The following is a 14883-nucleotide window of genomic DNA, read 5'->3' as shown; positions in this document are numbered from 1 at the left end:
CAAATGTTTGTTCTAGTTATGGATTTTTAAAGAGGTGAGCTTAGCTGGAAATGGGTTGTTTTCTGGGGGTTCTTCCCATACAGTCACCTATTGTCCAGGTGCTTTGCTGGGACAGAAGTGCTGGAGTTACTTTGTATGCATGTAGCAGCTAAATCTTTTTCTATCCTATCACATACTCAAACATGGTTATGTAAAGCCTGATTTAACCCATACTCTACCTGTTCCAGTTCCTGCTTTTAAGCTAAACTGTTACTGGATCCTCCTCGATCGGAATGAAGCCCAGTTTTGTTTTGAAAGTACTTGCAGAGGATTGTTTGCCCTGCTTTTAAATAGTTTTTGTTTGTTTGTTTTCAGTGCTGCAATATTTACTGTTTATAAGGTGGTTTGCTCTCCACTACAGAAACAGGGACTGCAGGTCCTCACAGATCCTTGCTGTCTTCATTAGTTAATGCAGAACTCAGGTGCAAGCTTTATCTCCTGCCTGCAGATGAAGACTGACCTTCCCATACCAAAGAATCTCCGGTCTTCCCATATTAAGTATTGCATGCTTGAGAGCCCTCGAGACTATAGAATATATCGTGGTACTCAAGAACAATGCGTATTGTTTTTATTTTCCTATTTTTCCCCACTCTGTCTTGCTTGTTTAAGTTGTAAGTTTGGTAGGAAAAGGTCCTTCTCTTTGGTGGTTCGTAAACAGTGCCAACAGCCATGATGAGTCCACCTTAGTTAGTTAGCAGGGTGTCGTGCATGTGTGTTTGAGCTGAATGTGAAATTTCAAAGTAGGTGTAAGAACCCTAGATTTATCTCTATGGCAGTGGCTCGAAATGCTCAAGTAAAACGTGTGACTAATTCTGGTAATAGTGTGTGGAGTAATAAAAATAGCTTCTCACTAAGAGAAAGGGTGTGCCTGGAGTTCACAAGCATCTGTAGCCACAGCACTGGCAGGGCAGACAAGGGGTCTGGAGAGCCAGAAAGATACCTGCACGTGTGTGAAGCGCCTGCTGGAGGTGAGATGCTCGCATCAGGGCTCTGGGACTTTGGCATGTGTGGCTCTGCAGGCATAGTCAGGAGCCGGTACTCCATCTAGTCAGTGAGAATATTTTTCCATGGACTTTTTGCTACTGTTTCCCCTGTTCTTATTCCTACTCCAGACCTTGCATTGCAACTTGTCGTTTAATCTCACAGGAACACTTTATAAGCCACTGTGGCAATGTTAGATCGTGTAACATGTTCTAGCCTCTCTCTCCATAATACGCATGGAGATTTGATTCATTTGAATTAAACTATCTGAGCTCAGTGTCTGACTGTAATTTTTTATGTAGAGCAGTTGAAATCTGGCAATTCTCACAGTCCCAGAGCTGTTCATAAGGGTGACTGTCTTCACTGAGCAAAGCGAGAAGGAACTTCTCAATATATTGCCTCTCCTGCTGACTCTTTAGAGATATGCTTGCTTTCAAATTTCTTCCTTTGTTTCATAAGAATATTTTCCTGCAGGGTTTCCCCGAAGCATTATTGCAATGGAAGTGATCCATAGCTGAATCTGAACTTTCATGATAATAATGTGCCAGCAGCTTACTCATTGCTTTGGCCTCAGCGTAACCCTACTGAGTGCTTCCCTGTGGGAGGCTTGCTTTGAACCACTGTGCTAGAAATCCTACCAGCTTGAACTGCTGGGGCCCCCAGAAGAGACAACTGTAGTTTATTGCCTGACAGGAGATGCTGAGTGAATGCTGCTTTTGGAATCCAGGCGCAAACTTGAACAAAAGAGCAAATGCTTCTCAACTTGCTGTTTCTTTCCAGCACAGTAATTTTCAGTATGTCTTGTTTTAAAAATACAGTTTTTAACTTTCACGGAAGATGTTCTAGTGATCACTTCTCAATTTTTATCATGTTAGTGATAATTTGCAGCAGAGGTAAGGGCCAAATCATAAAATGGGTGCTGATGATTCAGAAGTTGGTTTGGCTCACCAACTGTGTTGCTAAGTGACCGTAATTTCATGGTTTATGCTTAATTTTGAAGTGAGGATGTTTACAGGTGATAATGTAGTAATTGCTGATTCTATTGAAATGAAAGCAAATGGGCTGAAGTTGTTTGTGAGCAGTAGGAATAATAGTTTATTTTCAGTTTCTTTTGCTGATAGCTCCTTAAATTATGAGGAGTTCCCCATTGCCACAGTCAGGATGATGGTGTGATGCTCTTGCTAAGTTGAACTAATTTACAGAAGAATGAAATGCTGCTCTGAGGAGAAAAAAAAGAAAAAAAAAAAAAAAAGCTTGTTTGGCTGAATCTTGGATCCAGCCCTGGAGGGTTGTCAACCCTTTCTTGAATTTTTATATCTTGAGAGGAAAATTTTAGGGCTTAATGGGGTTTAATGGGGAAAAAGGAAATGTGAATGAAAGATAAAAGATGACAGACATCTTTAGAACAGATCTGTTTGTTAGAAGCTGTGTTCTCTGTTGCCTGTTTGAATCTTAGATAACTTTTCAGCTGACACCCAGGTTCTGCATAGCAGGTCTGTAAGTCCAAGCTTAAAGCTTCCTCGTATTTTATCTGAGTCCAAAACCGGTTTTAACTTCATACTGGGAGCATGTGCATAATAGAAGCAGAACAACAACATAATTTTAAACTGGAAAGCTTTTTTTTCTTTTTAATTTTATACAGCAAAACTACTCAACCTCACTTTCTTTAATATACCGTATCTGCCTAGATACTGCAGACCCAAATGTGCTTGATTTCAGGCTGTATGACTGTGACACAGAACTGCTTACCTCTGCGTTGCAGTAGTACACACTAAAATGAAATAACTTTGATACAATCTTTTATACAATTCTGTAGGTGTTTTATTTTTTCCTTGTCTGTCAAATTAATAGAATTTGCTTACTTTTCATAGTGCAATCGCTTGCAGCTCAACTTGGAAAACAACAAAAATAAAAGTTGAATGCCTGTTGACCTGGAAGTTGTATCAAAATACGTGGTATTTGCTGCTGCTGCAGTCTGAAGGGAAGAGCCATACTGTGCTTCTGATGGTTCTCTGTAGCTTATTTGAGCAAATAAATCTGCAGAGAAGTCATGGACAACGTGCATGCATGTTATGATAATGAGAAACTATCATGGTAATCTTGATTGCTAATATTTTTATATAAAACAACATCGCATTTTTGCGATGTTGTTTTATATAAAACCAGCATAGAATCACTTTTGCCACAGCTCATCACTTTGATGCAACTTCTAAATTACATTCTAGCAAATTTTGATTAACTTTCTGAATTTCATTTAGGATCTGTTTTGGACAGCAATTATTTTTATGATTAAATTCTGTGTTATTTTGGAGTCTTTTCGGTATATATATCAAAATGAAAAGACAAAGAGGTGGGTACACTGGGAAATGTCAGCTGCTATGGATGAATTAATTTGTACTATTTATTCAGAGCTTCCTCTAGATATCTGAAATGCCTATATGGTTATTTTCTAGGCTTTGCTGAAGCTATTTCAATTAAATAAGAACTTGTATTCAGCAGGGAATTACTTACAGGCAAATTTTGGTCATCATTCATTACAAGAGTTAGAGGAAGGAAACAATGAATATAGTTTTAAACATGAAACCAAATAGTTAAATTTGAATGAAAAGGATCAAAATGATAACTTGGAAAGAGTTCAAATACATCAGAGAATTTAAACTTTTACTGTATTTCCATCATGTTCTACACTTCCAAGCAACACAGATAAGTATCTTCGTTGTGGTTTGTTGTCAACACTTAGCAGTTCAGACAGTACAGTGAGTAGTCTCAGTATTGGACCAAGTGTGATTCTGTGCCTTGTCTCTAACGGTGGGTGTTGTTTTTTTTAATTTCTGGCACATGTTTTTTTTTTTCTGTTTTGTTTTGTTTTTTAATAACCAGCACATAAAAAACAAGACTTTTCCAGGGAGAGAGTGCTGTAGCAGTAGAATGGTAATGAGACCGTAGCTGATAAACCTAAATAGGAGTTTGAAATTTGCCTATTAAGTTTGCTTTTTTTTTCCTGCAGGTCTCTTAACATGGACTTTGAGAATCAAGACAAAGAGAAAGACAATAGCAGCGCAGCTGGGTCTTTTAATGGCAACAGCACCAATAACAGTAAGGGTTAGCTTTACTCCTTATCTTTCTTTCATCACTTCAGTGTGTTGCATCTTCTTTTGTTTCATCCGGTCATGTGTTTCATGCTTTGTAGATTCACCTGATATAATTGAACTGTTTAGTCTAGGCACTTGACATTTTGCTTTGCACTAATACTGCTATCTAGTTCATGCTCATGGAAGCTAAATTTAAAACATCAGTGTAGTGTTTCCATAATGCATAGAAATTGCATGCTGCGCAATTTGTCAGGTCTTCCTGGAAACAGAAACTACCTTATTTTTAAAAATACAGTTATGGAAGGGAATGTAATTTCTCTTTGTCTGCTGGTTGTCACTATGACATGACGTATTAGCCTGCCTGTAGACAACTAAAGGTTTAATCTCATGGTATGCTAATGAGTCTATACGGATGATTCAGCTTTATCAACACAGAAATTGAAGTATAGATTTCATGTGGCTTTGGGTGACTCATTTAAAATGGACAACAAAGTATGTGTCTACACACAGTCTATTCAGAGTGGGGATTAACTTGTCAGCTCTTATGCGGTGATTGTCCCCTCTCTTACTGTAAAAATAGATTCCAGACAGCTTGGCCATTTGAGATGCACTTTTTTGCAAGCAAAAGCATGCATGTGAACAGTTGGAGTGGACTGTGTTGTACACAATGTGCTGTAAATTCATGCCTGAGTTTAATTTACAGTAATTTATGTGGCTATACTCTGAGACTAGGAGTCTAGAATGAAGTTTCAGCGTTTTCAGAAAACAAGACTGGGACATGCGGGCAGCCCTGCACACAAAACCTTGAATGCTAAGGTTGCTTTGTTTAAAATGAGAAATACAGCTTAAAAATTACTACACAATAATTTACAGGGTGTTGAATGTGTCATGCATTTTTTGCTTTTTGTTTTTAATTCACTATCTTGCAACTTACATTGTTGTCAGATGACCGTTTCCGTTGACAGCACAGTTACAGAAAGAGGTGGTTAGTGATTCAGCAATGAACAGTTGAGGCTTTGGGAATCTGGGAAGTAAGAGAAGACAGTCTGGGGTTGGGGAACAAGCACATTAATGGGATTAGCTGTCAAAATGATCAGAAATAAAATGAGGAACTTTGACATTTTACATTGCACGCACTAATTCCCATATGCTAGGGTGGTTTGTAATATGTCATTTCTTGTTTTTCTCTTGGGAAATTGAAGGGCATGTGAATAAATTTTCTTTCTTAAAGCAGGAGGAACTAGATTTAAGACACAGATTAGAACATAGGAATTTCTGTCTTAACACTGTTATCTCTGGGCTGTCTATATTTTACCATTTTGTGTCACACCTCAGTAACAGAGATACATGTACGATGACTTGACCGTGACTTGCGTTCTTCTGCTTCTTATTTTTAAAATTTATTGTGCTACTTATGTTTGAAAGTAAGTTCTTGATCAGAAATAGTAAATAACCATGCAGTGTAAGCAATGTGTCCATGCTCATTGTTCAAGTTCTCTTGTTTATAAAAATAGTGGAATACATATGGCAGAAATTAGTGAGTGTATTTTGCTTGTGTTTGAGGGTTTTTGACATCCTTAGATACCCTGATAACGGTGATTTGTAAGTAACCCATTACCTAGACAACTTGCCACTCTTCTCCAGGAAAAGATAAACACACATTTTTATACACATACACACATGCTTACAGCTTGTGTGTATGAGTATACTTGTGTATGTTTGTGTATATGTTCATCCATACATATATAAATATTCTGCTTAATAACGTAAAAGCTTATTCTTAAAATCCTGTAACTGGTAAAACACTGCTTCATACAGCAAGGCCTGATTACTTTGGGGTAATACAGTGATATTAGGCTGGTTTTAGGTCTCACTTGGTTCTGAGTCTTGTACTAATTTTGTCATTAGAGGCACTTTGGATACTAATCGAGTGACTGGTCCAGATGTTATGTGTCATTTTAATGCTGTACAGGTATAAGTATGTCCTGTATGGTTCCTCCTGCCCTGTCACAATCAAATGTAAATACAGCTACAAATACTGGTTAAGTATCAGTATGATTTTGGAGGATAGATGGGCTTTCAAAGCCTGATCTTTAGTTAGTAATTCTAAAAACTTCTAGTGAATTATAGTAAAAAGTGGCCTGTCCCATTGTCAGTAAACCTGTGTAGCGACTCTGCATGGTTGATTTGGGGGAAATAACCAGAATAAAATCCTTTAGTATCTCTGCACTCTTTAAAACTGCTTCTAGCTCTTAAATGTAGGCATGATTTTTTGTTGTTTTTTAGGATAAAAGGTGATTACAGTGCATGCTGATCTGACTTAGCAGTTTCATAAACAGGTAGATGACTTCGGTGTTTTTCAAAAAGTGCCCTATGTTGGTAGGCTCGATGGTATCTGGTGATTGCAATCGGTGATACAATTTCAGTGCATCACCCAAGCAGAGTTTGGAGCTGTAGCACCCTTTGCATGAGCTAGGTCAGCCTAATGCTCTGCAGCTCTGCTGCTGATCAGGCTCTTGTCCTCATGCTGAGTGGTTAAACCGAACCTTTGGATGCTCTCTTCAACATGTACGTGTGGCTTAGGGTAAAACATGGCACATAGATCATGTGCTGCATGATTCACAGTCCCTAGCTAATGTTAATTTTAACTTCTTATCCACTCTGTCATTGGCACAATGGCACAAAAACCTGAGATCTGTTTTCAACTTGCCGTTCTTGAATTGCCGCGAAGCCGGCGTGTTGGTGTACACACCCAGCTGCTGCCAAAGTGCTGCTTGGCTGTAGTAATTTCGTGCTGGCTGCAGTGCCTGGGTGTGGCAGTGCACAAGGCTCTCAGGGTCAATTTCTATTGCACCAGCACTGAAGTGAAGTCTATTGTTAAGGGCCTGAATTAACATTGGTGAGGACAGGCTTTCAGAATGTGTGTGGTAAGAAGTAGCCCAAATTAAATGTCACATTCTTTCCTCCACAGGTATTCAAACCATTGATTCTACCCAGGCATTGTTCCTGCCGATCGGAGCATCTGTGTCTCTCCTAGTTATGTTCTTCTTCTTCGACTCAGTTCAAGTTGTCTTTACAATATGCACAGCAGGTGACTAAGTTTTCTTCTCTTTATAATAATTTCAATAGAACAGAAAGCACTGATGTGATTAATTGTTGGTGATAATTATAATGCATGTCATAGTACGTATTAAGCAAATTAATTAGGTTTCATGATCGTTTTTTCATGTCTCTTTAGCTATGAATAGAGTGACAAATACTATTCGAGAAGTATTTTCCACTTAAAAATTTGCTAAATATAATGAACTATAAATCGCAGGAGTTTTGAAAGATGCTGGATGTGTTATTTTAAGTAAATAGTTCACTTGTTATAAGTCAGTACTCAAAACTGTTCATGCTATTTCATAACGCAGGTACTTTGTAGGATCATAGCATAATTCAGGTTGGAAGGAAGCTCTGGAGATCATATCCAGACATCTTTTCCTAGTTTAATTTTGGATTTTGCACTTATACAGATTTTCTTAGTTTCAAGGATACTTCATGTCTCCCTATCATTTTCAGTATTATTCTCTTGCACTGCTTGAATTTAGAACAAAAATGAGATGATTGTCTGCAAATAAATTGCAAGTCCTCTGATTCAGTTTATTATTATTTACATTTTGTCATTTAAGTAAATATCACAACTTTGATTTTTGGAAAATTTTAGCCTTTTGATCTTTCTGCAGTTTTTCAAGAGACCAGTGCTGTTCAGGGAAACAAGATTCTTTTTAACTGCTCCAAATGTGTAGGAGCTTTTAAAAGTTGTCCTCAGTCCACACGCTGAATCTGTGAAGACTTTTAAACCCTTAAATACTTCTCTTCTGCTATCTCATGTATACACAATGCATGCTTTTCCCTCGTTTTTTAACTCCTGAACTCTACATCCTCTCCAGCCTCTGAAACAGGACTGATGGCGAGGGGTGAAATCAAATCTCTCCTCTGGAAATGAATCTTGAGACTTCAGCTCTAATTGTAGTGGCACGCTCCTGCTGGTACTGCTCTTACAGCTTCGGCCTCTGTCACATGCATTCTTCCCTACTGAAAGTAGATCATTACTTCAAATAAATTCTAACATGCACTAGATACAGGTGATAAGGGAAACTTTATGATGAGAAAAAAATGTTAATGTCAAGCTCATTGCTGCCTGTATTTCCAGAATGACCCTGACATTTGTAACTTTCTTTGTGACGCTGGTGGCATGTGGTGCGACTGCGTTGTGTCAGCTGGGGCATGCTCCAGGTTTAAGAGGATTGTGCCTACTTGCACTAGTGCCCTGGGGTATCTTTATTCTGCAGGCTGTGTTTATGATACTGTTTCTCTGATCTTGCATATGAGGGTGTCATTAAGCACGGGGGACCTTGGCCCCAGGAGCTCTGAACTTTGTGACTTTAGAGGCTACAGAGCTGGGCTGGGGAACTGGGGCTGGGGGCTTGGCCCCTCTGAAGCTGCAGTGGTTCTATTTGGCATCCTCCTTTTTGTAGATTTTAGAGGCTGATGTGGGTGTGTGCTTTTGAATTATAGCTGGTGTCTGGTTTCTTAAACCACTCATAAATCTGCCTGCCTCAAAGGTTTGCCTTTGGGGAACAGTCGAGAGCAAGGGAGGACCCGCAGGCAGGCTGAGGTGCAAGGAGCAGGCAGAGCTGGAGAGCTGGTGGCTGCCTGCAGACGGGAATTAAGCCGAGGGATTCCCAGTTGAATGATGGGTGCTGAGGCTGAAGGGAAACAGAAACACCCAGCTGGAAGCCTGAACAGTAAGGAGTGAGATCGGGTACTCCCAGACAAATGTGTCCTGGTGTAATTACATCTGAATTCATGTCCACTCCAGGAGAGCCCGGCTGCAGGCTGCGGTGGCTGTGGATGCCGGGACAGGAGGTGCAGGGTCCCCTGATGAGCAGAGCCTGGGGGGAGGAGGGGGAAAAGACAGATTTCAAGGCCAAAGAGGGTCAGTTCAGCTGTGATGGAGGCTGAGTGGGGAGCAGGGCAGGCAGGCAATGGGGATGTGGGATGCGGGGCAGCAGGAGCACAGGTTTTACTCTTGGCCAAGCACTTCTGAGAAGGGTCCTAGGCAAACCCATGCAGAGTTCTGCACTCTTCATTCTTTCTCTACCCGTTCTGCCTTTTTTTATATTTCCTTTCTGAAATATTGATAGAACTGTGAGTTTCCACGGTACTGTTTGCTGACACTTTTTTTTGGCGTGAATTTATTTGTTTATTTTATCTTCCTCGTACCAGAAGGGACAGAACCGAGAGGTGGAAAGATGTGGTTTGAACAAACCAAATTTTCTCCAGTTGACTCAGGCTGTGTAATAAAGAGACTCCCTATCATCTTAGCTTGAGAAAATAAAAAAAAAAAATTCCTTCTAAAAAGCAAAAACTAACACAAGTTTTTAAGGAACGAGTAGAGAACAGCATCCAGAAAATGTCAAACGATCCTTCTGTTTTCATGTTGGTCTGTTCTTGCTACAGCAGTTCTGGATGCTGTGTGAGTGCTGCTGACAAGTCCGTTTCTCCAAGTCCTCAGTCTTTTAAACAGCCCTTAATACAAGTTCACTGCTATTATTAAAAAAAAAAAAAAAAAAAAAAAGGAAAGAATGATTATAAATACCAGCACTTACTAAACGCTTTTACAGATGTTTGGCTGGAATAAATATGCTTCTTGGAAAAAAAAAAAAAGTATTTATGGAAATAACCTTTTTGCTTATTTGTGTGATTTTATCATTTTTCCTGTTTTCAAAAACTTAAGAATTGGTAAAATATGCAGTGCTTTAAGTTGTAATATATTTCAGTAGTCAATAAACAGTTATGAGTAAAAAGGGAGAATAAAGTGACTGAGTTGAAAAGCCAGAGAACCCCTTTATTACGCTGCCTTAATCTGTCATATGTTAAATAATTTTAGAAGAATCTCACAAACAGTTTGTAGCAAGTTCTGATGTTTTTGTTGACTCCTAGAATATTTGGAAACTGTTTTTCTTGCAGACATTATCATGAACAGCTTTGAGTCTGACTTTTTTTTTTTTTTTCTTTTTACACTTGGAGATAGGAGCATTTAATTTCTTTGAGAGCTTTTATTTTGATTACAGTTTGAAAGCAATAGAAGTTCTGCAGAAAACCTTGGAGTCTTTAACTGCTCTTGCTTCAATAATACTGCAGCATATGATAATAGGACATTGTTCCAAGAGCTTTTTCAAATTGGTGAAGCTTGTTTGTGTACTGTAGAAATCAGGTCTGAATGTACTAATATTACCTTTTCTTCCTTTTCTAGTCCTTGCAACAATAGCTTTTGCTTTCCTTCTGCTCCCGATGTGCCAGTACTTAACACGGCCTTGTTCGCCTCAAAACAAGTAAGGACTTGAGAAATGTTTTGTTCCTCTTCTCGTATGCTGTATTCATTTCTTTTAATGAGGATTCTTTAACAGAGTCTTTGGTTATGAGCATTAACCTCGGGGCTGAAGTTCGTGCATATTTTTTGTGTGTGTGAACGCTGTGTTTCCACTTTGAAACTAGGAAGCACAATTTCTGCAAGTCACGCATGCTTGGCAGCCTGGGGAATACAACACAATTGCGGGAGACTAGATTTCCCAACAGCAGCATTTAAGAAGTTTGGGTTATTTTGGCTGAGAATTCAGTTTCAGAATTAGTACTGGGTTTTAATGTTTGTTAACATTAAACTCTGGATGATAATGCTGTTTTTTCAGGGATTGTGGTTATGCTAGTGAAAATGACGATTGTTCGAGCCATGTTTTGAAACTAATTCTTTCCTTACCTTGTGACTGGAGTTCATGCTCCAAAAAGCACTATCATAGATGGTACTAGGAAATAGCATTCATACTAACAATTTTAAGAGACATGCCAGGATTTACAGGTTTTTATTATTTTTTTTTTCCATCTTCGTAGTTCAGGCTTTACACACATGATTTGAATGTGAGGAAAGCTTGTATTTTGTTGCTGTTTTGGTACCTACTTGTGGCAAAGGAGCTTCCCCTCAGTTGTTCTTGGCGTCTTTCATCAGCAGTTGAGCTCTGTTCCGGTAGCATCCATTTTCTGTTCTTTAAATGGAAACATAAAAGTCTTGCAGCTTATGTTTACATGTTGTTCCTAGGATTTCCTTTGGCTGCTGCGGGCGTTTCACTGCTGCTGAGTTGCTCTCATTTTCTCTGTCTGTGATGCTTGTACTTATCTGGGTCCTCACTGGCCACTGGCTCCTTATGGACGGTGAGTATGTGAATCAAGGGATTTGACTACAAGTTTGTGCCTGTTCTGACACATCCAGTCACCTGGTGATGATCGGTGAAATTTGCTGTTATTAATGCCTTGCTGGATTGTAATGTTTGTGGTAGACTCCCTGAGAACAAGCCCTGTCAGAAACACGCCGGGGTAATGTTCGGGACACCTGTTTTTCTGGTTTGGAAAAGCTTCCGAGGAATTGCCAGAACATCCATGAGAGATGATCTGCACTCGTGTGGTGTAGGGTGAATTGCCAGTTTTAGTTAAAGATGTGTGGAGACAGCAGTTACTTATGAATCATAACTTGGTCTCAACAATCTGGTTAATTTTTGCTGTGTGTCATGTTGGGTTTTGGTTCAGATGATCAAATAATTTGTTGTGAGACAGTTCACAGTAGCTAGCTGTCTTTGATCTCTTTGATGCATGCCAGTTAGGGTGGTGAGATGGGTGAAGCTGGCAGGCGTCCAGTTGGCTTGAAGGGGTGATTTATTTATTTTTTTTCCTTCTGGTTGAACTGAATTTACAGCTTGCTGTTCCTACAAAGAGCTTTCCTCCTTCCCTCCTGCCTTACAAATCTCTTGGGCTAGCTCTGGCATTCGTTTAATCACAGGGCAAACTGATTCAGCTCACTAGAATGGCAGGGTACTCTTTTGCCAGGCTATTTTTCTGCTGCTTGCAGTGAGGTGAATTGGATTGTTGTGCAGTCAGGTATGTGCTAAATTTGGCAAAAGGTAAGCGGTGAGAGGACGGAGTGGATACGATAGCAAAGGGATGAAGGGGTAGCCAGGAGCAGGACCTCTGCTCCTCAGCAGTGTCAGGCAGCTAAATTGGCTGAAGACATCTCGTGAAGTGGCACCCTGAGGTGGTGATTGCTTGCGGAAAAATAGCTGGAACAGCATTACCTACCCTCGAATTTGCTTCTTGTGATAAAAAAGCCTACATCCCATCAGCTTTCTAGCTCCTCCTAAATGAGATGGCAGCAGCAAGTCCTTAGCACTGGAAGCTGCCATGGCACCTTGAGTGTTTCTCTTGTATATGGGGATTATGTTTCATTCATGTTTTTTGCTGCTGTAAAAGTTCCACCTGTTACATACTAGGGTGTACCTTATAAAATACTCAAATAAAAAATACTCAAAAAAAAAAAGAAAAATGTGGGTGGTGTTTGGTTTGTTCAAAGCAGACTGGCCCACCATGAAATCAAGGGTGCTTGTCACTCTGCAGTAGCTACGCAGGTAAATGTAACTTCAAGCGTGGATTTTGACACAATCTGAAAAGACTTGTCTACCCTGAGAAGCTGACAGAAGCATTTACTTAAAATGGTTATTTTTGTGAGCACTTCACTCTGAAATAGCGGGCTGTGAGATAATTGCAGAGTACTGAACTGGCACAGAGTGGCTTCTGGGGTTTATTTCCCTGTGGTTGTTTATGATTTACGTGTAGCTTTGGAGTATTTTATGTATTTTATATTAAGTGAGATTGTACAATACAGGTAAGCCTCCTTTAGTTTGTTTAAATGCAATTACACCGACATCTGTCAGTGACATTGAGCAGAGAACAGCATTTATTGGCATTCATCAGAGGACCGAGTCGGTTTACTCCTCGTGCTGTACTGCTGCAAGCGGGATCACGTCATCTCTGCCTTTACCCTTCTCCTCTCTGTAGCTGCATACTTGAGACCCCAATTCACCTTGTTTGGAGCGAAGCGTGGGCAGGAGGTGGTGCTGGGTAGCACAGGCAGGCGGAGCGCTCGCTAGCCTTTGAGGCTGCGTCTGCTCGCGGTGCTGCGATCCAGCTCCTCCCCTGCGCGTTGATCTTTGGGTTCGCTGTCAGCAGAAGCGAAGCAGATGTTGTGAATGTGCCTCGCATCGCCCGGGCTGCTGGCTGGAGGGAGAAGTGGGGCAGGGCTCGTTGTGCGGTTGGCTCTTTAGGAGAGAGTATCTCTACTTCAGGGCTAAGTAAAAAGGAAGAGAAATACTTACTGGCCTTTTCCATTTCCTGCAGAATCGAGGTAGAGTGCTTCCTGTCAGAACAGCCTTCATTGTGCAAATACCACAGTTCCCTCATCTCTCCAGCAGCTGGTCAAACTGTTTCTAAAATCTAGGGATGTTATCAGATAGAATGAGGAGACGTTGTCTCCAGCGGGTTGCTGTGGCCTGTGCTGATGTACCTTCATGGGTCTTGAAATGCTGGTTCTCAGGGGGGACGGGCTGGTGACAGAATCATCTAGAGTCATCGCTGTCAGCTGGTAAAACTCGCTTAGAAGCTTTCCTAAATAGTAGAAATACCCAGAGATGAAGAATGGGAAAGCAGTAGATTTATGCATATCCACCCATAGCTATGGGGCGAACTGAAGAGGCTGGGATGCCCTGCGAACTGCTACAGGCCTTAACGGCTGCAGCAGCTGGGCAGAAGCTGCTTCATGATGCGTGCTCGTATTTCTGCTTTTTAAAATACACTTTGAGGGTTTTGTAGATACGCAATTAGATCAGAACTTCAGCACCTATTTGTTTCAAAGGTCAACTGGTGGCTTGTGGGGAAAGTTTAACCCCTGCCAGTTTGCATAATGCTTTGTAAGTGAGAAACCACAGCAGCAGAACCTCGGTAGTTTCATCTGTTCTGGCTGCACTATCGCAATAAGACTGAACAATACACTGCGGCTGAGTCTCATCACATACGCAAGAGTATTGTTAATCCTCAGAATATCCTTGTTCCATAAGAGTGTGCTTGCAAGGACTTAGAAGTCAATCCATTCACTTGATCGAAGGTTAACTGTTTCAGTTAATGCTTTCACATTCAGCTCTGAGGAGCAGTGCAGCAGCGCTTCCAGCTGAGCTGCCGTTTGCACAGTGTGCTCCCCTTCTTTCTGCCTCTTTAATTTAGAGTGCATTTCAATGGAAATTGGCCTTACATAGTTTGTCAGCACCATGCACAAACTTGGGTATTGTTGACGTGGTTTCTCGTGTGATGTCTGAATTTTTTCATTGGAGAAGGAAGCTGGCTTCATTTTACAGAAGCACATTGGTGGCTTGGCTGCACTTCGGCCTGTATTACTAGCACTTGCTCTTGGGCATTCTGGCTTCCTTTTTGTTTTTTAAACTTACCAATATTTCTTAAAGCAGTTGCAAAACTGCATGATTATTAGTGTGTGCGTTTCACTCTGATGTAAAGGAGTTTTTTCCATTCCCTTTTAAATCCAGTACTTGCTTAGTATGATGGAAGCGTGTTGCATATGTGTGCCTGTGTTTGTTTCAGTGGCACAGAAATTGAGTGTGTGAACAATAGCTAAAACTCCACATTGGTTAAAATATTCCCTCTTCTAGTTAATTATAACCTGGAAATCCTCTCTTGAATATAGGCTAACTTGAGCTATTATTAGCATTGGCTTTAGAGAAATCTCTTTGATTTAAGACAGACTGTTCCCTTGTATTTGCTCCTCTGCCAGACGAAGCCTGTAACTGAAGGCTCTATTGAATTACTGAGAGCAGTTCTTTTTCTTGCTGCTTTGCTG

At 40.4% G+C, this 14883-nt stretch overlaps 1 protein-coding gene across 6 annotated transcripts in view; it reads left to right on the top strand.

Annotated features, from left to right (window-relative positions):
- Positions 1 to 14883, top strand: part of SPPL3 (signal peptide peptidase like 3) — a 61754-nt gene that overhangs the window by 35295 nt on the left and 11576 nt on the right. For 5 of the 6 annotated variants that reach the window (XM_082774192.1, XM_082774191.1, XM_082774190.1 and 2 more), the window contains exons 3-6: positions 4028 to 4122; positions 7084 to 7203; positions 10414 to 10492; positions 11251 to 11363. In XM_082774192.1, the coding sequence (XP_082630318.1) occupies positions 4028 to 4122; positions 7084 to 7203; positions 10414 to 10492; positions 11251 to 11363 (407 nt within the window). The remainder of the gene's footprint in view (positions 1 to 4027; positions 4123 to 7083; positions 7204 to 10413; positions 10493 to 11250; positions 11364 to 14883) is intronic. The other variant, XM_082774193.1, reaches the window with a different exon arrangement.

This window comes from Aythya marila (assembly GCF_965140915.1).
Source record: "Aythya marila genome assembly, chromosome: 17".
In the NCBI taxonomy this organism is placed as follows: domain Eukaryota; kingdom Metazoa; phylum Chordata; class Aves; order Anseriformes; family Anatidae; genus Aythya; species Aythya marila.
Note: the sequence above shows the minus strand (reverse complement) of the source record. Positions and strands in the feature narration are given on the sequence as shown.